Source organism: Mus caroli, unplaced genomic scaffold (genome assembly GCF_978045245.1).
Source record: "Mus caroli unplaced genomic scaffold, Mus_caroli_1 scaffold_9, whole genome shotgun sequence".
Lineage (NCBI taxonomy): Eukaryota > Metazoa > Chordata > Mammalia > Rodentia > Muridae > Mus > Mus caroli.
This window is the reverse complement of record NW_028227264.1, coordinates 79,830,344-79,854,028: the sequence shown is the minus strand read 5'-3', so window position 1 is coordinate 79,854,028 and position 23,685 is coordinate 79,830,344. Positions and strand designations below refer to the sequence as shown.

Sequence of the window (23,685 nt, the reverse complement as noted above, 5' to 3'; positions counted from 1 at the left end):
TATTTATTTATTTTTTTGTTTTTCGAGACAGGGTTTCTGTGTAGCCCTGGCTGTCCTGGAACTCACTTTGTAGACCAGGCTGGCCTTGAACTCAGAAATCCGCCTGCCTCTGCCTCCCGAGTGCTGGGATTAAAGCCCGGCCTGTTTTTATTTTTTTGAGACAGGTTTTTCTGTGTAGCTTTGGCTATCCTAGAACTCGCTTTGTAGACTAGGCTTGCCTCAAACTCACTGCGATTCTCCCGCCTCTCCAGTGCTGAGATTAAAGGCGAGCACCACCACTGTCTGGCTGCTAATCTTTGTTTTTCTTTTAGGCATCAGAAAGAAGTTGGGGTCTGCAAAAGATAAGTCTGTAAATAGGTTTTAAATATAAAAATAACTGAAGTAGATTGTTTAGTGGTTAATCACACTGCTTTCACAGAAAGTGGGATATGCCAGTTTCCAAGATGGGCGAAGTGGATGAACAGTTCCGGGCCAGGCTGGGCTCGTGAGATTGTCATTTTAAAAAAAGGAAAAAGAAAAAAAAAATTCCGAAAACAAAACCAAAAACTTCATAGCACCAGTTAGTGGCTTTGATTCAGATTTGTCTTGATGAAAGCAGCTAGATCACGTGACAGACTCCATACCACGTGGTCTGCCTTGGTGCCTCTGGGGTCCGCCGCCGCCCCACCGTGCTTTAGGCCTGACTCGCTTGGTGACTGTCAGACTAACTTCCGGTTTTCCTGATGCCTCCAGAGGGCAGTTTCCATAACAACCACCTTGTGACCCCCCCCTTCACGTGACGTCACTTCTGTTTTAGAGCGAAGGGTGCACTTGGGCGCATGCGCAAAAGAAAAACTACACAGGAAATGGTTTTTTTTCTGCGCAGGCGTCTTGGTCCTGAGGGCGGAGCTTGGCTGCGCCGCGGTGCGCAGGCGCAGCCGTCGGTGGGTCGGGTCTTCGGTCGACTGAGAGGTGAGGCTGGGGGCTCCACCGCGCCCCGTATGGGCGTCGGGGGTCTGTGGGTTTAGCTTCGCGGTGCTCGGGAGCCCCTGAGACAAAGGTGTCTTGTGATCCGGACTTCTGCGCTCTTCGGGGTCACGTGAGCGGGCGGCGCAGAGGGGAAACTGAGGCCGACAGCGTCCCACCCCCACCCCCACCCCTCGTTGCTTTTTCTCACAAAAAGGTCAGCGTTTAGGTGTGTGTGGGGCGGATCTCAGTTTTCTCGGGGCCCCTAAGGTCTAAGACCCTCTTACATTGCCATTCCTCACCCTGGTGACCTTGCTTAGCCCCTTGCCTGCCCACAGCCTCAGTTTTCCTCTTCTGTACAATGGACGTTGTCACCACCGTCTGAGCAGTTGTGGGTGCTCCTTCCCATTGGGAGGGTGTGTTTGATTCCGCTGCCAAAGGTAGGTAGAGTGTGGGTTTGAAGGGCAGAGGGCCAGCTGTGCATGCTAGGGCAGATAGCTTGTCCTCTCTGAGGAGGAGTTTTCTTAAAACAATGGTAAGGCAGGTGTGCTGACACATGGGCAGAGGCAGGAGTATCGTGGGACTTCCATGCTAGCAGGGACTACATACTTTGTCTCAGAAAACGAAACAACCGAAAGCAAAGACCCTAGCAAATAGCCTAGATCTTTGGTCCACAACCTATAATCCAGTCTTTCATTTGAGAGGGGGAGACAGCTGGATCACGGGGAGGGAGTTCAGGCCCAGCCTTGGACACCTAACACAGTGGAGGTAGCTGGACCACAACGTGAGACCCTGTCTGAAAATGAAATAGACATAATTAATAGTTTGGTGTTTTTTTTTTTTTTTTTTTTTTGAGACAAAGTCTTCATCTGTCTCTGGCTGACCTGGAACTCACTATGTAAGCCAGGCTGACCTCAGCGCCCACCTCTGCCAGGACTGTAGGTGCCACCACTTCATCTGGCATCATAATTAACTTAAAAAGGATGTCAGTCTGGGCCCGTTTAGTTGTAAGCTGGGCTTGCTGGCTGTCATCCCAGCTTTTAGGAGGCTGAGGCGGGAGGGTGGTAGTGAAGTTCAAGGCTATGTTGGGCTACATGGTGAAATCCTCTTGTCTCAAAAGCCAGGTTGTGATGGTGTCTGACTTTGATCCCAGCACTCAGGAGGCAGAGGCAGGAGGAGCTCTCAGAGTTCGAGGCCAGCCTGGTCTACAGAATGAGTTCCAGGACAGCCAGGTTGCACAGTGAGACCCTGTCCTGAAAAACCAAAACCAAAAATGAAATGTTAGCAACAATAAAAACAAAGAAAGTCAGTTGAAATTGTTATGTCTCTGTGTCTGTTACCTGGACATTAATTGTCCTAAGGTCCATTAGCAGAGGTCTGTTAACCTCTGCGGTGGCTGGTGACGGCACACGTTCCCCACCAGTTGATTGAGATGACTTTCCTGTTTTGTCCCTCTGTGGTCATTTATTCGATCAGTCTTTCCTTTTATTGGTCATTCTCGTCCACAGGGACAGTGTATGGGGATGTTTGTGATCGGTGTGACTGAAGGGGCTTCTGATGTGACACTGACACTGGATTGGGGTCAGGAATGTTGCCCACAGAACAGTGCTTCTGTTGGGGAAACAACTCAGTGAGCAACGTGCTTGGCACGAGGGTCTGAGTTCAATTCCCTGTGGATTCCCCATGGAAAAAGCCGAGCAAGAGCATTGGGGGCACTTGTAATTTCAGTGCGGGGAAGGCACAAGATATGCAGATCCCGGGCTCTCTGGATAGCCTGCCTAGTCCCAACATCAGCTCCGTGTCCCAGGGACAGACACTGCCTCTAAAACATGACATGCTGCCTGGAGGGAGTATACCCAGGCTTGATCTACCTCTAGTTTCCACATGTGTATGGACACACACACACACACTGCACACATATATATATACTACACCACACACTCACATATACACACACAGACACCTGACACACTCAAATACACACACAAACATCACAGACACACACCACACACACATACACACACCACATACTCACATAGACACATATTCACATAGACACACACAAATACACACACACATTGATGCTACTGGTAGCCCATAATGAAGCATACCTGTAATTCTAGCACTCCAGAGGCAGACACGGGAGGATTGCCTTAAGTTTGAGGCTAGCCAGCCGTGCATATTGGGCTCTGGTGTTAAAATGGAATCCAAGCCCAGTGGCTCCTCACCGCTGAGGGCTCTGTATAGGTTGTATGGGTCCCAAGGTTGTGTGTCATCCCATTTCTCGGGGTAAGGGATTGCCTACTGGATGATGTACCTGGGGCTGCTGTCTGAGGTCCCAGCCAGTACTTCATGACAAGGTATTGGCACCACAATGAACTACTCCAAGCCTTCTTGGTGTTTCGTTTTGAGACGGTGCCTCCTGCATCCCAGGGCTTCCTGTGTGCTGAGTGACACTCCACCCACTGGGACTTGGCCCAGGCAGCTACACTGGAGTCCTCAGCACAGAGCTGGACTCTGTGGCCGAGCCTGGCACTTGCCACACTGACCTCCAGAGAAGTTGAGAGGTTGGAGGGAACAGGCAGAGCCAGTCTGCAGCCCAGGCCACCTTTATACTGGTGGCCGTCCTCCTGCTTCGGTCTCCCACGTGCTGGGTGGTAGCCAATGCTCAGGCCTGGCTGGGCTTGGAGGGTGCTGTCAAGAGCATGCCCTGAAGTGATCCTGCACTCCTGAGTGTGTATCTAGGAAGTTCTGGTCGTACCGAGGATTTAGGCCAAGGGTTTATCATAGTGCTTCCTGGCAGAGAGTGTGACTCCCAGCTGTCACCTCCAGCCCACGTCACATACCTACCGCCCTGTGAGCGAGAGTCTCTGTGGGAATCAGTCCTACATCTTTCTGTTTCATGCAGGGGCTCATGTACTCCAGGCTGCCCTCCGACTCTGTAGCTGAGGTTAGCCCTGAACTCCTAGTCCTCCCGAGTGCTGGGATGACAAGTGTGTAGGCATGCTCTGCTTCTATATATTTATTTTTGTTTTGTTTTAAGATTTATTCTTGATTTTGTATGTGTGCGTGAGCGAATGCATGCATGTGCACACAGAGCCTATGGAGGCCAGAAAAGGGTGTGGGTCCTCTGGAACTGGAGTTCAGGTGGCTATGAGTAGTTATATCTAGATGACACCTCATCTAGGTGCTGGGAAACTGAACCCGGCCCTCTGGCAAAGCAGCAGTGCTCCTAAGCAGTGAGCTGTCCCTACCACCTGCTCTGTTTTCTGAGACAAACTCAGTCTGCAGCCCCGGCTGGCTTTTAACTTCCAGCAGCATCCTTGAGTGCCTAAGCCTCAGCCCCTGCTCTGTTAGGTTTTTATAAGGAGTGGGGCTGTGTTCCCCAAGAGACTTCTCATGGCTTAGAGGCCCACCTTCTCAGCTTGGCTCTGCCACCACTGTGCTGTGGATGGCACCTGGGGCTCAGGCTCAGGAGGTGACTGTCTAGAATGCTCTGGGTTTCACAGACTGAGATGAGGCCTGAGGCTCTCTCAAGGTTTGGGAGCAGGATAGGGCTGGGGGTAGAGCTCTCAGGTTTTCAATCTGCTGTGCAAGGAGGAGGCCAGCCTAAAACTTTGGGGAGTTTGGAGTGCCCGCTCCCTCTGTCCCCATGCAGGTGCACGTGTAGGGTCTGCCAAGGTCTTTGAGGACTGTGTGCTGTGACATCTGCTTGCCTTGCAGGTGGATACGGACTGCGGTTTGGGGAGTTGCTGTGTATGGAAGGAGGCTGGGTGGGCCTAGATAGGCAAGGCGGGGCCTGCAGAGTCTCTGGGGTGAAGCCCTTCATTTTGTGGTCTCACTTGTCTTTTTATCAACTTTGTCCTGGACAGGGGGCTAGGGAAGGACACTCGTGAGCTGTCACAGGCCTAGGGAAGGACACCCGTGAGCTGCCACAGGCCTAGGGAGGGACACTCATGAGCTGTGCTGGGTTGGGTTTGGACTTGCATAAGCTGGGATGGAACTTGATTTGTTGAACGGGCTAACCTCAGACTTTTTCAGCCTTTCCCTTCAGGCAGGGCACCTCTGTCCCTGGAACTAGGTTGGTGGCCAGCAAAACCCAGCCATCCTCCTGTCTCCACTCATGCACCTGGCACCAAGGTTACTGATCTGTTCATACAACCACAGCCAGTGTATAGGGTGGGTACTGGGGGCCTGAGTCAGGGCCTTCCACCTGCCTAGCAGGGTCAGTTACCCACTTGGCCACCTCACCTGTCCCAGGGTTTGGGGTTTGATTGAGACAAGGGCAGTGAATTTGAGGCTGGGTGGCCACATTATGTCAGAAAGAGTGGAAGGGTGAAAGCGGTGTGCAGACAGCTGTGAGGGGCTAAGTTTCCTCCTATATAGGAGAACTCTGGGACCTGGTCCTGCTGCCCCCTCACCCCTGTGCCCCACAGACCAGACCATGCCTGGCTGGTGGGCAGCTACACTCATAAAGCCCACACTGTTCTGAGATAATAGGCCTTTGAGAGTCTTGTCCCTTAGCCAGAACCTTCCCAAACCCCGCAGGCCCAGGGTGTGAGAACTGGGGCCTCATGACCACAGAGGGGGGTCAATGGATGTCGGTTGCTGGACACCCCCAGGGGAGGCGATTCATGCCCCAAGTGTCAGTCGTTCACAGCTGGGTGGGGTGGGGTCTTGTCAGGGCCACTGTTCCATTTTGAGTGGTGACAGTGCCCGTCAGTAGCTGGCCCAGAAACCCGTGCTGTCACTGAGGACCCACACATTAGGTCTGGTACTGCAACAGCAAGTTCCACCCCTTTCCCGAGGACCTCCACGCCCTCCATGGAGGATGGATGTTCTCTGATGGGGCATGCATTCCCTCATCTTAGCCCACTCCAGACCAGGAGCTCCCTGCTCAGACATCACCCAGGGTTCCCTGTCTCCACCCAGCCCTGGGTTAGAGTGTATCACCGTGCCTAGCTTCATACATCATACATCGGTGCTAGGGATTTGAACTCAGGTCCTCATGTTTGCAGAGCAAGCACTGTGCTCTCTAAGCCATCTTCCAGCACTAGTTATTTCCGTTTGTGTGCATGTGTAGGTGCTGTGTTGCTGTCCGTGTGATGGTCAGAGGACAGCTCAGGAGTCAGCTCTTTCCTCCATGTGGGACCCAGGGATGGGGCAAGCTCGCTTACCCAGTAAGCCACCTTTCTGGCCCGCCGGTCCTATTTTTATTCATTTATTTGTTTAGTTAAGGTTTCACCATAGCCCAGGCCAGCCTAGAGCTTGTTGTCCCCCTGCCTCAGCTCCAGAGTGCTAGGATGATGGGTCCGGCATGCCTGGCAGGCTCATGACCAGTGGATGCTCATGTGGGGAGGGTTCCTTTCGGAGGAGCTGAAGGTCCAGCTTTGGCCTCTGACTTCAGCCCACTATCATCATTTGATCCTGGGTTGTGTCCCTAGTAGTCCATCTGTCCTTACAACGGGATCCTGAGGCCAGGTCTGAGCCAGCTGTACTACATAGAGCAGTTGCCCCTTGGTGCTGGCGGGAGGATGGAGGGTCCTCTGGGTGGAAGAACAGAGTTCACTCTTGCAATCTCAGAGCCTGGGTGGGTGCTTCTGAGGGGAACAGCTATTGCAGGCCCACCACATCTGTGTCTCCATACAGTGGTCCCCATGGGAGAGGGTTTCAAATATCTTCATCATAGTATGTTTTAAGGATAGGGTCCCAAAGTTGGTACATGCTAGACAAGAACTAGGGACTGAACAGCACCCCGTGACCTCTGCTGGATTTCAAAGCTTGTTTATCTGTGTGCCTGTATCTAGAGCAGAGGGTGCTAGGAACTGGCAGTGCAGATCCTCTGCAGGGGCAGCTTAGCCTCTGAGCCCTTCCCCACTCTCGCCCCTGTACCTGCCTACTTATCATGAGCCAGGGTCTTCCCCTGTGTAGCTGTGGCTGGCCTCTGACTCCCAGTAGTCTGCTTGCCTTGGCCTCCCCAGTGCTGGGAATAGATGTGCACTAGCACACACAATGCCAGTCCTTACTGGTCAACTCAGACTGACCTTGAACTCAGCATTATTCTCCTGCCTCAGCCACCTGAGGACCAGGGATCATAGGCCTGTGCCAGTGCCCATCCAAATTTTTCCTTTTTGTGTGTTAACTTGAATCAGGACCCATCTGGTCACCTCTGTGAAGGCTCTGTCTCCAAAGGCCTCTGGGGCTCGGGGTCTCTGTTAAGAAGCTTAGGGGACACTGTGTGGCAGGTGATGTGGTCTGCTTGTGGGCTCCACGGCCGTGGGTACCAGCCTGGGAGCATCGCCCCCCATAATGCTTTCTTAATGTGTGTTAGCTTGAGATCGGATTCTGCTCCTCTCAGGTATTGGTCCAAGGCTGCTTTCTAGAATGTTCTCAGGTGCTAGGTGAGGGGCTGAAAGTATGGCAAAGCGGTAGTAACTGGTGCAGTTGGCATGCATGTCCTCACGCCAGGGTGCCTGGGTCACACAAGCATGTCTATTGGTGATTGGCCAACACCCCACCACAACTCCTCCATTCCAGTGTGCTCAGGACAAAGGGCATGGCAGAAGTGGCCTGCCATGCATGGGGGAGGGACAGGCACAGGGAGCAGGGGACACGGAAAGATGTGCCCCACATCACCACCTCCACTCCAGAACCTTACCCAGCACCTGTGAACTCTGCGGGCCTCACGGGCCTCCAGGGGCACTCAGGATGGGGTGCTGAGCTGGGCTGTCCCCTTGGGTGGCTGTGAAGTTCGTCAACTCTACTTCACAGGCGCTACAACTGGGCTCTGGCGAGGAGCAGAGGTCCACAGCCTCTCACTGTTGGCCTGTGGTTTGTGACCTAGACCCATGCTGGCCTCTCCATTACATGCAGGACTGTGTGGCTGTCATGTGACTGCATGCTAGGTGCCAAAACTGGAGGCCAGTTTCTTCTGTCCTGACTAAAGAGGCCACGAACCTGAACTGGCATGGTTCGGCCTTCTCTTGACTCTGTCCTGTGGTGTCTGCTGTTGTACAGGGGTCCAAACACACTCTTGAGAGTGCCAGCCCACCCCTCATGGCTCCCTCTGAGGCTCAGGGATGTGACCTTGACACTGTGCCCACTCTCTGCTGGCTCACCTGCTGCCTCTGAAAGTTCCCTGGGCTGAAATCACTCTGACGTGGTCAGGAGAGCCACCTTCAACTGTCCCTCTGGAGTCCAGAACTGTCCTTGTGTCACCACATAGTGCACCTTGCAGACCAGGGCTGTGAGCTGCAGCACCTCCAAGCTTTGGGTCTAGGGTGGATCGAGGAGCTGGTGTCCTCAAAACCTTGGGATCCCAGAACATAGCCCTGCTCATCATGTGCTGGGGCACTGACTGGCTGGTATGCTGCAAAAGGGTAAATTGAGGAAAGAGTGCCCCTAGGCAACACTGTCAGCTCAAGGCATGCCCTCCTCCCTAGCACTGTGGCAAACAGGTCTGTGGCTCCATGCCCAGGCTATCCCCACCTATCCCGGGGGGAGGAAGGAAGGCTCTGCACTGCGGTGGCCCTGACACTGGAACAGTTCTACTGGACTCTGGTAGTGGTCGGGTCTGGGACCCATGAGTCAAGGGGTCCTCTATCTCTGGCTCTTCATCTGGCACTTTGGGCTGTCCCCACAGATCCTGAGCAAGCAGTGTCACCTCACCAGTCTCGAGATGGACAACAGGAAGCGCCTGGCCTATGCCATCATCCAGTTCCTCCATGGACAGTTGCGGCACGGTGGGCTCTCGTGTGACGCCCAGGAGAGCCTAGAGGGTGAGTGTAGGCTGCTGCCCTGCCAGCCTCTGCTAGGGCTCAGGATGTCACAGACGCAGGAGGCAGGTGGCCTGCATGCCCAGCCTGGGCATCTGTACGCTTCCTTGGCTCATGGAAGTAGCTGGTACCCAACACCCCACTGGTGCCCTCACTCCCCTTGCTGCTTATTTTTGGCTGTGGACTGAGTCTCCAGTTTCCTGTTGGCAGTGGAGGAGCGGTCTCATGCTCTTCGGCCCCTGGTGTGCCTGTGACACGGTGTCTCACAGGACAGTAGTTCCTGTGCGCAGTTCGTACCTCCCTCACTGTGTAGCACAATTCCTGGGGAGATGTGACAAATGGGTTTGCCTCAGCTGGGGATAAACCAAAACAGACAGCACCAAAGCCCAGCTTGGTCAGCCAGTGAGTCTATTGGGCCACTTACAGGAGCAGAAACCACTCAAAGACAACTGTCCCCCAGAGCCCGCCCCTGCCTTGGTGGCAGCTCCCAAACCCAACCCTAGAGCACAGCCCACAGCCTACAGGCATTGGGGCAGGTCTCAAAGGCCTTTCTCGAAACTCCACACTTCTGAAGCTGAGAGCCGTCCTTCCTGCTTATGTGTGTGAGGGGCCTGCTACATCTGGTCTGTTTAAGAGGCTTCTGGAAGCTTGAGTTATTTGCTTCCTGTCGTAGCCAGCTTTCCTTCAGCCTGGCAGTTTGTCTCCAGGAATTGCAGATCCACAGTGTGGATACCAGTTCGCAGAAAGGAGGCTGCCCCAGGCCCCAGGAACACTAACCTCTCCACAGTGGCTTGTGCTGATAGTCCAGGTCAGAGCCAACTCCTGCATTGTGACCCCAAAGGGCACACCACCTCAGGCCCCATGTGCCCGCCTCTTACTGTCAGCGTAGCAGGGGAAGACCAGTGAGCATGTGTGTCTTGAGAGGCTGACTGAGAAGGACTGAGGTACAGGGCCAGGTGTTACGGCGTTTGGAGACTCACTAGGGCTGTGCTGGGGCCTGCTGGGAAGAGCACTTGCCCAGCTCATGTGAAGTCTCGGCTCAAACCAGGTATGGTAGTGCTCACCTTTTATCCCTGCACCCAGAAAGTGGGTGCAGGTGGATCAGGGTTTCTGGGACATGCTTGCCTGTGTAGAGTTCAAGGGTACCCTGGGCTACATGAGAGTCTATCGCAAGAAAAATGGAAGATGTCAGAGCTTCCTATGGGCTCCAGTGAGGCTGGCTTATCTCATATCCTGCACAGTTGCCATCCAGTGTCTGGAGACAGCCTTTGGTGTGACGCTGGAGGACAGTGACCTTGCTCTCCCTCAGACCCTGCCAGAGATATTTGAAGCAGCCACTTCCAGCAAGGTGAGCCTGGGCTTCCCTTGACTGTGCCCACGATGACAGTGTGCTGTCCTGTGCTGAGGCTTGACAGCGCTCTGAGCTGTGTGGCATCCTGCAAGGGCAGGTGTGGCAGGATACAGTGGGATTGTTTCACCCTCAGCAGGAGATGCCACAGGACTCGCGGGCCCCCGACAGGACACCACCCTCTGAGGAGGACTCAGCTGAGGCAGAGCGCCTCAAAACGGAAGGTGAGGGAGACAGATGTCCCCATGGGGCCTGTGCAAAGTGCTGTAGGGATGCAGCCCAGGTCAACCAGGTCCCATTGGTGGGGGCAGGGCTGGGGAGCTGGAGAGATGGTGTGGCAGTTAGAGGCTTCCTGTACTCTCAGGCAGCTAGCTCATGGCTGGTTCTAAGCCCAGGTTTGGGGCATCCAGTGCCCTCTTTTGGTGTCTGTGGGCACTGCGCCTACACACACACACACACATATACATCCCCCACTCAGAATAATAGATATTTATGCTTTAAAGTGGCAGACTTAGGCAAATCTCTGTGAGTTCAAGACAAGCCCAGTCCACGTGGTACATTTAAGCCACCCAGAACTACATCATAAAACTTTGTCCCCAAAACAAAACAAAAAAGATATTTTAAAAAATTAAAAGATCCTGGTTTGGTGGCTCGAACCTTTAATCTCAGCACTTGGGAGGCATAAGCAGATGAGTCTCTGTGAGATTGAGGACAGGAAAGACGACATAGTGAGACCCTGTCTCAAAAAACACCAAAGCGGAGGAAAATAAAGCTTCAGAGCCTGTGTGGATGACACAGCTCAGGAAACACCCAACCCATGCACTCAGGCAGACTCCTGGCCTTGATTGCAGGCTACGTGTGGCTCCCAGAAGGCAGGTGGTCTTGGCATTTAACCCAGGCTGACCCTCCCTGTCCATGGCTCTGCATGGGATGTGTTTGGCTGGAAAACAAGCTTGTGCAAGCTGGATTCTTGTTATTGTCACCGGATGCAGCAGTGGACCACCATGGACCCTGCTCTGCCACCATGCATCTGGCACACACAAAGCTGGCATCTGTCCCCAATACCACATTCACCAGGCTTATGTCACATCTGTTGTCCCCACATGGGAGAGGTAGAGGCAGGGAGGGTCAAGAGCTGGTTACATCATAAGTTTGAGGACAGCCTAGGATGCATGACCCCTCACCTGAAGGAAAAAAGTCCCAGTGTGACCTAAGGATCAGATCTTCCTTTGGGAATCTTAGACTAGAGGAGATAGGTGTTAATGGGCAGCATGGGCCAGCATGGGCCAGCCTGGGCTCCTCTGCCTCTCTCTCTCCCCCTGCAGGTAATGAGCAGATGAAGCTGGAGAACTTCGAAGCAGCTGTGCACCTCTACGGCAAGGCTATTGAGCTCAACCCTGCCAATGCTGTCTACTTCTGTAACAGGTGTGGGTGGGACGGAGGGCATGGAGGAGATGGGGTGGGGTGGGGACTGTGCATGGTGAGCTGCATGCGTGTGGCTCTGCCTGAAGAGCAGAGGTCAGGTGTGGCATGGTGCTCACATAGGACCCTGAGCTGTGTAGTCAGCCCTGCCCAGCGGACAAATGGACAGCGCAGATGCACTGTCCTCTGGTTGGCATGCAGGCTGCTCTTCAGTTGCTGTCATGTCCTTCAGCTTGCTTTGGTGTAAGAGGCAGGGTTTCACAGAGTCCTACACACCTGCCAAGGCCCGTGTGGGCTGTGAGCCTCTGGTCCTGGTGTAGTGGGCTACAGTACCCACCTTCTGCTACAGACCAGCTCCTGGAGAGGCCTCCTGTGGAGGGCCTGGGAGTCCCCGACTGACAGCTTCCTCTCCCCAGAGCTGCGGCCTACAGCAAGCTGGGGAACTACGTGGGGGCCGTCCAGGACTGCGAGCGCGCCATTGGCATCGACCCTGGGTATAGCAAGGCCTATGGCCGCATGGGGTGAGTGCAGCGATCTACTGTGAGCCACACTGTGTCCTCAGACCTGCGTGGGGCTGTTTCCCCTGCCTGTATGGGGTCCTTCCCTGGTGTGGCTCTCTGTCCTCCCATGTGACCTGCGTGGACCCTCCTCCTGTCTGTGTGGCTTTCTGTCCTCCTATGTGACTTCATTGTTTTCCCCAGCCTGGACAGGGTGGGTTGGCACTAGGTCCCATCCAGCTCGCATCATGGCTCCCCTGGCACAACTCTTGTTCCCAGCCTTGCGCTGTCCAGCCTGAACAAGCATGCAGAGGCTGTGGCGTACTACAAGAAGGCCCTGGAGCTGGACCCTGACAACGACACATACAAGTCCAACCTCAAGATTGCAGAGCTGAAGTTACGGGAGGCGCCAAGCCCTGTGAGCCCATTTCTCAGGAGGGGGTGACGGGAGGCCAGGCTGGAGCCCCTGCTCTGAGAGGAGGCTGGAGAGGGTACCTGGGATGCTGTGGTTAGAAGTACATGCAAGGATGATGCTCAGAGGCTAATGCTGGGTCCTCAGATGCAGGGCAGAGCACTGAGCCATGTGGGTCACCCACGGAGCTGGGGACACGCAGCAGGGACCTTCTGTGGTCTGTGAAGTGGTAATAAGTATGACGGCCACAGACGTGATGCTGGCTGCCCAGTGTGGTCACAGTGACAGGCGGGTTGTTGGGCCCTCCTGGCAGCACCCTCCCTGGGGAGTGTAGGGCTTCCTAAGGGCAGCCAGATGTCTTCCCCCGGAGTGGCCAGCCTGGCTCCAGATGCCACTAACCAATACTTCTCCTGCAGACGGGCGGCGTGGGCAGCTTAGACATCGCTGGCCTGCTGAACAACCCACACTTCATCACCATGGTAGGCGCACCCCATCATCTCCCTTGCCACCCATGCCAGGATCCCTGCCACAAGTCTGCCTCCTGGTGAGGCATCTAATGAGAACATCCAGGGCCCACAGGGAGTGAGCATGCTTGTGGCACAGCACTCCTGCTGGGGTCCCTGCAAGGCCACAGCTGTGTGAGGCCATTACTGGCTGTCTCAGCATGCTCTCTGCACTGTGGTCTCCGCAGCATCAGCTAGTCAGGGCTGGTTGAACGTCCTTGCTGAATGTGTTATTTCTGCAGCAGGGCTAACAGAGACAGCTTTATGGGCACACCCTTAGGAGTGGGGTGTGACTACATGGGGCCTTCTCTGTGTGTGCCTGAAGCATCATTTGTGCAGTCCAGGGGCTTCCAGGGTTGCAAACTTGGCTGTTTGCAAGGCTGAATTCAGCTAGGCATGGTGGTACAGGCCTGAGGGGCACTGGGGCATGGAGACAGGTTGGCCAGTTCAGGCCAGTCTGGGTTGTATACTGACCTGTCTGACACAGCAGGGACTTGGGCACGGCTCTGGTGTCCTGTATGTAGAGTGTGAGGACCAGAGCCCACCTCAGCATTGCAGAGGAGGAGCTAGTGTCCGGGAGAGCCAATAAGAGTAGAGGGCACAGCTGCCCAGCGTGTGTGTGTCTGTCTGTCTGTCTGTGTTTCTGCCTCAGGGAGGTTCCTGACACCTGTGCCTTCTGTTCTCTTTAGGCTTCAAGCTTAATGAACAGCCCCCAGCTACAGCAGCTGTAAGTGACCCTGCTCTGTTCCTTCTGTACCTAGAACACAAGAGACAGGGACATTCGTCTGTTTCTTTTAACTTTTACTTTGTGTGTGGATGTTTTGTGTGTGTGTAAGTCTGTGCACTGTGTGTGTGCAGTGCCCAATATGGCCAGATGGGAGCATCAGGTCCTCTGGAGGTGGAGTTAGATGGCTGTGGCCGCTCTGTAGGGCATGTGAACCTGGTCTTTCCTGAGAGCAGCCAGAGCTGTAACTGTGGAACCATTCTCTATTTACTTATTAATTAATTCTTTTGTTGTTGTTGTTGTTGTTTTTTTTGTTTTTCGAGACAGGGTTTCTCTGTATAGCCCTGGCTGTCCTGGAACTCACTTTGTAGACCAGGCTGGCCTCGAACTCAGAAATCCGCCTGCCTCTGCCTCCCAAGTGCTGGGATTAAAGGCGTGCGCCACCACCGCCCGGCTTATTAATTAATTCTTATTTTAAAATTTATTTTGATGAAAGAAAGCCAAAGTTTTTTTTAATATTAACGTTTTGAGGTAGGGTCCCACCATGTACCTACAACTGGCAGAACTCTGTGTAGACCAAGCTGACCTTGAACTCAAGAGTGTTGGATGAAGTCACTTAGGCCACAGTGTCACACATGCAACTGCCACTACTGTCTTGAGAGCCTTCTGTCTCCATGAGCCATTATCCAGTCCTCTCCCCATGTTTATGTTCTGTCTTTATAGTGTCCTGTTGTGGACATTTCTCATCATAGGCAGGCATTTTGGGTCTGGCTCTCACATTGACACAGCATTCTTGGTGTCCCTTTGTGTTACAGTGTGTGTCAGAGCCATGTTCCTGCTCAGGGATGTGTAATATTTCAGTGTGTCATGAGCTGTTTGTCCTGACTACTGTGAATGTGGTGGCGTTAGCCTTGTTCCCAGATTGGGAACTCTGGGGCAGGCAGCTCCTGCTGAACCAGGGCAGCTCTGTCTTTCTAGGCTCAGCTCTGTCTCACTGGGGGCGGCTTTGTCTCACTGGGGTCATCTCTGTCTCACTGGGGGCGGCTCTGTCTCACTGGGGGTGGCTTTGTCTCACTGGGGTCATCTCTGTCTCACTGGGGGCGGCTTTGTCTCACTGGGGTCATCTCTGTCTCACTGGGGTGTGGCTCTGTCTCACTGGGGGCGGCTCTGTCTCACTGGGGTCATCTCTGTCTCACTGGGGGCGGCTCTGTCTCACTGGGGTCATCTCTGTCTCACTGGGGGCGGCTCTGTCTCACTGGGGTCATCTCTGTCTCACTGGGGTATGGCTCTGTCTCACTGGGGGCGGCTCTGTCTCGTTGAGGAATGAGGGTTGGTTTTCCTCTCCAGCCGTACAGGGTTTTCTCAACACCAGCTTTGGTGCTCCTGGCTTGTTCTCCATAGGGTGTCCAAGGTCTACTCCACTTCCTGGTAGCTCCCCACAGTCCTTAGCTTACAACCCGAGAAAGAAGGGGGCGTGAGCGTGGGTCATGGGAGGTGGAGGGCAGTGGCTGTGGACCTGTGCTGAGTCTCTTCTCCTGCAGCATGTCAGGCATGATCTCCGGAGGCCATAACCCTCTGGGTACGCCAGGCAGCAGTCCGCAGCAGAGTGACCTGGCCAGCCTCATCCAGGCGTGAGTACTGCTCTTGCTGGCTCTGGTGGCTGGGAAGGGGCTGGCACTCACGAGCGAGGGGTGAGCGAGGAGAGCCTGGAGGAGGGGAAGAACTGGGAGGCTGGCCTAGTGGAGGGGCCCAGAGGCGTGGGGAAGCACAGCCTGTCTCCTGGGTATCCACAGGGGCCAACAGTTTGCACAGCAGATGCAGCAGCAGAACCCAGAGTTTGTGGAGCAGATCCGTAGCCAGGTGGTGCGCAGCCGGACACCCAGTGCCAGCCACGAGGAGCAGCAAGAGTGACGAAGGTGAGGCCCCCCATGGCTGTCCTGGCCTTGCCTGTCGGGACCTATAAGAATGCTTCCTGTCTAACATGGCAGGGCATTTTCTGTCCAGAATGGCATGGTGGCCCCACCTTTACCATTTTGTCATTTAGAAAATATCTTCATTTATTTATTTATTTTATGTGTATGAGTACACTTTAGACACACCCATTACAGATGGTTGTGAGCTACCATGTGGTTTCTGGGAATTGAACTCAGGACCTCTGGAAGAACTGCGGAGCCATCTCTCCAGCCCTATTTTGTCATTTTTTAATCTCAGTAGTGCAGGTGAACCTCAGCTTTGTATGTGTAGGCTCTCCTCCCTGACCTCAGTCCCAGTCCCTTGGGGTTGGGTTGGGGTGGGGGCTATCTAGGTGACGGTTCCACCCCTGAACCTTATTGGGGGAATCTGCAGGACTTGACCTTTGAACACACTCCTAGCCTTTTTCTAGGGGAGTTCTGTGTTGGGGCTGGACCCCTGATCATGCCCCGGCTCTGTTTTTATTCTTATATTCATGTGCTTGTGTGCGTGGACATGTACAATCATGACCGGCCTCAGGTGTTGGTCCTCAGCCCACCTTAGGGAACTGTCTCTAGCCTGGAGCTTTGTTACGTTATCCAAGCCGCTTGCATGGCTGGCGGTTTCCAGGGATGCCCTGTCTGTAGTCCCTGCCTCCCTTCACTGGATTTACTAGCTCATTCCGATACTTGACTATTTAATGGTTCCTGGAGACTGAACGCACTTCAGGAAGTGAGCACTTCATCAGTTGAGCCATCCCAGTTCTGATGTTCAGTTTCCTATTGTTTCGGGTTTGGTCTCAAGTTGCCAAAACTGTTCCTAAATTCCTGATGCTCCTGCCTCCTCCTCTAGAGTGCTGGATGACAGGTGTGCACTACCACATTTGGATATCAAAAGTTTTACTGAAGCCATGCGCCCCAGGTACCCCTCGTTGGCTCCTCATCTGGCTGTAGCTCTCACTGCCCGTCTTCTGTCTGCAGCTGACCCGAGGGTCCCTTTGCTCCGCGGCCTCCTGGTGTTAGCATTTTCTCCGTCGGGCAGTTCGAGAGAGAAACTGGACCTGCATGTTAAGACGGACTCATCCCCGCCTTGTGTTTTCCTTCATCCCTCCCCCTCGGTTTTGTACTCTTAATGGCCCCACACCTCCCTGGAGGAGTCTACAGAAGACGACACACCAGCACCAGTTCCTCCAGCCACCTAGGAAGCTGCAGGGAGGGGTGGGGTGAGTGTGAGTCACTGAGTGACAGCCTGGGCCCTCAGGTCTCAGCCCCCACCCTGCCGGGTTCCTCCTAAAGGAACTTGAGTAGCTGAGTCTCATCCCCACTGCCAGCCCCAGCTGGGCACCAGCGTCCCACACCCTCGCCGGATTGCAGGTGCCCCCGCCTGCCTTATTCCAGTGGCCTGTGCCACATAGGACTGAGGCCTGTGACTTCTGCCCAGCGTGTGGACCATCCGTGTCTCTTCTTTCCAGCTTCCCCTCCGTCTTCACAGCCATCAGCCAATCCTAACTTTGTGTCCAGTCCAGCACCGTCCTCAGCCTGGGCAGCAGACATAGACATTGACCCATCTGTGTCATCCTATCCTTGATCTCATGGGAATTCAATGTCTGGGGTTGGCAGGGAGTTTCAGGGTAACGGCCCTGAAGCAGCCACCAGAACCGTCTTTGTTGGGGTCAGTCTGTCCATTGAGGGTGTAGATGTTCCCACACCCATTCTTGGCCCTGGGAGCAGATGGTGAGATCACAGGACAGCTGAACCCTTGGGGGGTCATGATGGCATCAGGCTGTGGCAGATAGTGTCAGAGCTGTGTGTGTGGTAGATAGTCAGTAGGAAGATGGGCCCCCGAGGGCAGCAGCACCTCCTTGGGCACAGAGTGCCTGGGGAATAAAGACAGTGATGACGCTCTGCCTCTCTGCTTCCTGTGTCAGCCTCTGAGTCCCTCTGAGACCTAACATACCACAGCAGGGAGAGACGGTCTGTCTGGCCTACAGGATGCAGTTGCTGTGGGCTCCAGTGAGTGTAGCCTGCACGCCGCATGGGAAAGGAGGTTCCCACCCTGCCCACCTGAGGGCCAGGCCATGCAGCCAGCAAGCTGCCCACCTGCTTGTCCCCTGCTGAGGGCCAGACAGCAGGGGACACTTAGGATTCAGTGGGTACATCTTGTCCGGTTTCCATAGATGACAGGAAGATCATGTGGGCTGCAGGTCTGTGGCTGTGAGGGCTCAGGCTCACTGGGGCAGGCACTGAGAGGGCACCCCAGCTTCTGGAACCAATCTCCCCATTTCTGTGTGACCAGAGAGAAAGGCCTTGACCTGGGTGTGCAGTCTAAAGAGTGGATATCCCTGGGTGTAACTATGCACTCAGTCCCCACTGTTGGTGACCATCTTCCTCCTTGGTAACGCAGATACTTGGCTGGCCATGTCTGGGGTTTGAAGCAGGGAGAGTTGTGGGTAACAGGCACCCCAGAGCTTGAGGGTGTTGGTCTCCATCTATGTGCCTGTCACCCAGTCCGACATACTCGTGTTCTCTGAATCAGAAACCATAGCTTTTTAAGGTGTTGCAGCACGCTCTTAACCCCAGCATTGGTGAGGCAGCGATAGGTGAATCTTTTGAGTTCCGGGTCATCCAGGGTTACACAGAGAAACCCTGTCTTTTAAGTCGGGGGCAGGGAGGAGCGTCTGCCACGGGGTATCCTCTCTCAGTGATGGAACTTAGGTAGGTCATCAGGGTTAGTGGTAAGCACCCTTACCAGCCCGGTCATCGTGGTCGGCCCACCCTTGAGGACTTTGTCCCACCTATGTGGGATCCTCATTTGGGAGGGGAAACAAGAAATAGAACATACTTAAATACAAGCTGTCTCCCATACTCAAATGCAAGCTGTCTCCCAAAGGTGGCCCATGTGTCTACAGGCTTGCCAGGTGACTGCCAACAGCAGCATCTTGTCTCGAAAAGACTTGCCAACAGATGCCAAGCTAACTTCCGGTTCAGCCTCTGCTTAGAGCCCTGCAGACCCACAGTAGTTGGGTTTCTTCCCTGAGACATGCTCTTTATGTAGAGCCCAGGCTAGCCACGAACTCAGGAGTCCTGCTCCACCTGCTGGGATGAGAGGCCTGAGACTTCAGGTCCAACATTGCAATCACAGAAAGGCTGAACCACAGGTCAGGGGTTCAGGTGAGTTATACTAGCACTCAGGAGAAGTTGGAGAATCAGGAGTTCAAGGCCACCCTTATCAGGCTCAGCTCACCCAGCAGGTGCTTCTGAACTGGACAGGTGTGGGCTCTAACAGCTTTGTGACATCCTTCTCTGCTGACACCTTGAGGGTCCCTGTAGTGGCTGACCTCTCATGGGATCCAGACTGCCTTGGCAATACAAATTGTCAAGGACACTGGGCCATATCTAGGGATGCCTGGCTGACACTGAGTCCCTTCCTGCAGTGGGTGTAGGCCCCGGAGACAGAAGGGCCCAGACATCTTGGAGTACCTGTCCCATCTCCAGCATGTCAGAAGTGTTGGGTTGGGTTTAGTTTTTCTTTTTCTTTTTTTTTTTTTTTGGTTTTTCGAGACAGGGTTTCTCTTTATAGCTCTGGCTGTCCTGGAGCTCACTTTGTAGACCAGGCTGGCCTCGAACTCAGAAATCCGCCTGCCTCTGCCTCCCGAGTGCTGGGATTAAAGGCGTGCGCCACCACGCCCGGCTTGGGTTTAGTTTTTCAAGACAGGATTTCTTTGTGTGGCCTTGCCTGCCATGGAATTCATTCTGTAGACCAAGCTGGCCTTGAACTTAGATGCCTATAGGCATAAAAATTTCCCAACCTGTCCTTTAGCCCACTACCCACTAGAGATAGTGGAAGACAAAAGTTATTAGGACATGGGTGAAGTGGACCTGTTTAGAAATAGTTCTTTGATTGAAAGTCCACTAATTTGTTGTCAGGATATCAGCAGTTCAGTCCACATATGAACCAACAGCTGCAGTCTAGTCTTTTTTTTTTTTTTTTTTTTTTTTTTTTTTTTTGGTTTTTCGAGACAGGGTTTCTCTGTATATATAGCCCTGGCTGTCCTGGAGCTCACTCTGTAGACCAGGCTGGCCTCGAACTCAGAAATCCGCCTGCCTCTGCCTCCCGAGTGCTGGGATTAAAGGCGTGCGCCACCACACCTGGCTCAGTCTAGTCTTCTTGAGGGCATTGAATCCCATCATAGATGGTTATGAGTTATGCAGCTTCCAGGGATTGAACTCAGGACCTCTAGAAGAGCAGTCCATGCTCTTAACCGCTAAGCCATCTTTTCAGAATTCTCACGTTTTGTTCTTAGTGCTTACATGGCTCTTCACAACTGTAACTCAAAGTTCCAGTGGGTGTGATGCTCCCCGTGGCCTCCTGCAGCACTGCATCTGGTGCACAGGAACACCCACACGGTGCACAGGAACACCCACACAGGTGTGAGTAAATTGAATCCCAGCACTGGGAAGGCACAGGCAGGTGCAGCCCTAAAAATTTGAGGCCAGCCTGATCTACATAGTTCTAGGACAGCCATGCTACATGGTGAGACCTTGGGTCAAAGGAAAAGAAAGACTGGTTGTCACGTAAGCCTCTTTATGTCTCTGCCCCTTTGACAACGTGTTTCAAAAATATGAACTCAACCTAGAGATGTTGAGGCTGTTCCAAGTGTGGCCAGCAGGGGTCACTCTGTGCCTTAGCCTCCAGGCCTCCTGACACCCTGCCTGTTCTTGCAACATCAGAACAAGGTGGGCAAAGTCACAGCTTAGCCATCAGGCCTGCATCCTAGAAACACTCCCAGTGCCCAGACATAAGCTTTGCGCTCTTGGGAGTAGGTTATCCTTGCAGGAATGAGAAAACGTCCCTCTAGCCTGAAGTGACTCAACTGACCACCCATGCACAAGTCACAGAGGGACCCCGCACAGGACCTGGCTGGCACAGGCTCACAAACTTTCCAAACAGGAGCTGGGGCATGCGGACGAATGTGCACAGTGCTGCCTGCAAGGTCATTCTCAGAGCTGTGAGCTCCTTTCGGGAGGCTGGTTCCCACTCCGCCTGTCCTGTTCAAGGTCCAAACTACTGAGCCAGCTTCACTCTTGCCAACTCAGCACTAGGGAGGCTGAGGCAGGAGAATCAAAACTTTCAGGCCAGACAACTACAGACCTAGGCCCTGTTTCAAAATTCAAAAGAGTTCAACAGTTTGCATGCTTACTAGTGGCTAGACTAAACCTCCTTCCCTCCCATTACTATTGTCTGTCCATTTGGGGGTTGCGATGATAAACATTCATGTGACCTTAGCCACAGACTTTCACAGTACTCCTTACATTTAGAATCCTCTGCAGATCTGCAGCCCTAGCCAAACGAAGGGCAGCTTTCCTTTGTGCTGCCTTTTCCTGGAATGTTCTGGAGTGACAGCCCCTGCACATTCTCTGTGTGTTTGGGTTCCCTTAACACAAGGCTGGAGGGAATCAAATTGCACGTTGCTCAGTCATTTTGAGTATTGCATACCATTCCACTGTATGCACTTAGCACAGTATTTCTTATCCACTTCTCAATAAATATTAGGGTTTTCAGCTTGAGAACTCCATAGTTTACATACATACATACATATATTAATATAATATATTTTTATACATATGGTAGTTTTGTCTGCACATCACTTTTCTGCCCGGGACCACAGAGGCCAGAAGAGGAGGTCAGATAACCTATGACTGGAGTTATAGATGGTGGTAAGGCACCATGTGACTGCTGGGAATTGAGTCCAATTCCCCTGCAAAGGCAGCCACTGCTGCTAACCACTGAGCTGTCTCTCAGAACCACTTATATCTATAGAAGAGTTATTTTTTATTTGAGTGTGTGAATATTTTGTCTGCATGTATGCCTGGTGGCATGGAGGTCACCATCCACTGTCAGATCCCCTGAATCTGGAGTTATGGATGGTTGTTAGATGCCACTTTGTATCTTTTTTTTTTTTTTTTTTTGAGACAGGGTTTCTCTGTGTAGCCCTGGCTGTCCTGGAACTCACTCTGTAAACCAGGCTGGTCTGGAACTCAGAAATTCAGAAATTCGCCTGCCTCTGCCTCCTAAGTGCTAGGATTAAAGGAGTGAGCCACCACTTTCCCACTCAGTTTGTATCTTTTAAAAATCTTTAACTATGTCTCATTTTGTAGTGCAGGCTGGCCTCAACATCTCAAATACCAGAGCTGCTGTGAACCAACTCACTCCCAACTCCTTTTGTGGTTTTTTGGTTTTTTTGTTTTTTTAATTAATTTATTTACTTATTTATTATATGTAAGTACACTGTAGCTGTCAGACACTCCAGAAGAGAGTATCAGATTTCATTACAGATGGTTATGAGCCACCATGTGGTTGCTGGGATTTGAACTCAGGATCTTTGGAGGAGCAGTCAGTGCTCTTAACCACTGAGCTATCTCACCAGCCCCCAACTCCTTTTGTTTGTTTTTCTGTCTTAGAGTTTCACGGCTGTGAACAGACACTATGACCAAGGCAACTCTTGTAAAGGCAGACACTTCATTGGGCCTGGCTTACAGGTTCAGAGGTTCAGCCTATTTTCATCATAGCAGGAAGCATGGCAGCATCTAGGCAGGCGTGGTGCAGGAGCAGCCAAGAGTTCTACATATTCATCTGAAGGCAGCCAGGAGAAAACTGAAATTTCACACTGAGCAAGCTTGAGCATAGAAAATCTCAAATCTCACCTCCATGGTGGAAATTCCTCCAACAAGGCACCACCTCCTAACAGTGCCACTCCCTATGGCCAAACATTCAAACACATGAATGTATTGGGGCCATAGCTATTCAAACTACCACAATCTTTCTATGTAATCCTGAATGTCCTGTAACTTGCTATATAAATCAGGCTGGTCTTGAACTCACAGAGCTCTACCTGCCTCTACTCTTTCCTGAATGCTGGGAGAAAAGGTTTGCACTACTAGGCCTGGTTGATCTCAGCACTTATGAAGTAAATGTTGTAATTGTTATTACTTCTATTACTTCATGTATGTTTGCACAGTGGGGGTACAGGCACATGTATGTGACATGTCATGTATCTGGAGGCCAGAGAACAATTCAGAGTCTGTCCTACTTTTCCAACCCTGCATGGTCCCAGGCATTGCAATCTTGTGAGCCAAGTTCCTTTGATCCACTGACCCATTTCAGTGTCTCCCTAGCCCTTCCTTGTAGGGCATCATTTGGTTTTGCCTGGCCTTGACCTTAGGAATTAACCGAAGCTGACCTCGTCTTCCTGCCTCAATTTTCCAAGTGCTAGGATATGTTTATTCTAGACCTGTTAAAAAAGATAAGTCAGTTGTGTTATCCCAGGACTTGAGAGGCAGAAGCAGACAGATCTCTGAATTTGAGGCCAGCCTGGTCTATAAAGTAAGTTCTATGACAGCCAGGGCTACACAGATAAATCCTGTCTGAATAAAACAAAACTAATGAACAAATAAAAAATTTAATTAGTTTAGGATGTTTGATATAGTGACATGTTGATGAACTCAGGCCATTATTTATATGATGCTCTCAGTCATATTTGCTTCAAATCTTTGAGTGAATATATATTAGTTTCTATTGACTAGATACACAGAGCTGTGGCTGTGCCATAGGATGAGTATACACTGGATGCCCATCTGTATTGTCTGTTAGCCAGGAAGGAGAAAGTCCCCAGGCGTCACTGTTCTTCACACAATGGCTTCAAATCTGCTGGTTTAGAAATGACTTTTGCCGGCCGTGGTGGCCCACGCCTTTAATCCCAGCACTCGGGAGGCAGAGGCAGGTGGATTTCTGAGTTCAAGGCCAGCCTGGTCTCCAGAATGAGTTCCAGGTCAGCCAAGGCTACACAGAGAAACCCTGTCTTGAAAAACAAAACAAAACAAACAAAAAGAAACGACTTTTATCTGGAAACACCCCAACTCTCCAGCAAAATTGAGCAAATCTAACTAATTAATCCAAACAATGGAATACTATTTAATAAGAAAGGAGGACTGAACACAGCTCATCAGGTAAGAAGACTGACTGGCTGCTCTCACAGAGAATGCGGGTTTGTTTCACACATTGTAGCTCAGGACCACCTGTGACTCTGACCCAAGGTCATGCAACACTTTC

General features: G+C 52.5%; 1 protein-coding gene across 4 annotated transcripts; it reads left to right on the top strand.

Annotated features, from left to right (window-relative positions):
• The first annotated feature begins 848 nt into the window (after positions 1-848).
• On the top strand, positions 849-17,478 carry Sgta (small glutamine rich tetratricopeptide repeat co-chaperone alpha). 4 transcript variants are annotated; one of them, XM_085843027.1, is made up of 12 exons: positions 849-951; positions 8,588-8,723; positions 9,962-10,068; positions 10,208-10,292; positions 11,394-11,493; positions 11,907-12,011; positions 12,267-12,405; positions 12,816-12,878; positions 13,592-13,629; positions 15,168-15,257; positions 15,420-15,542; positions 16,557-17,478. In XM_085843027.1, exons 2-11 carry the CDS (start codon positions 8,624-8,626, stop codon positions 15,535-15,537), a joined length of 945 nt encoding a protein of 314 aa, XP_085699153.1. In that variant the 5' UTR covers positions 849-951; positions 8,588-8,623; the 3' UTR covers positions 15,538-15,542; positions 16,557-17,478. The 4 variants fall into 4 exon arrangements, with proteins under 4 accessions (XP_085699153.1, XP_085699151.1, XP_085699152.1 ...); XM_085843025.1 differs by having other exon boundaries at positions 10,205-10,292; XM_085843026.1 differs by having other exon boundaries at positions 10,205-10,292; positions 16,429-17,478.
• The last annotated feature ends 6,207 nt before the right edge of the window (positions 17,479-23,685 follow it).

What these genes read in the sequence shown, in the direction of transcription:
- Sgta (XM_085843025.1), top strand. Translation starts at nt 8,624, where the DNA reads ATGGACAACAGGAAGCGCCTGGCCTATGCCATCATCCAGTTCCTCCAT. An exon ending in AAGGCCTATGGCCGCATGGG is followed by an intron (nt 12,012 to 12,266) that starts GTGAGTGCAGCG and finishes TCTTGTTCCCAG; the next exon opens with CCTTGCGCTGTCCAGCCTGA. An exon ending in ACCCACACTTCATCACCATG is followed by an intron (nt 12,879 to 13,591) that starts GTAGGCGCACCC and finishes TGTTCTCTTTAG; the next exon opens with GCTTCAAGCTTAATGAACAG.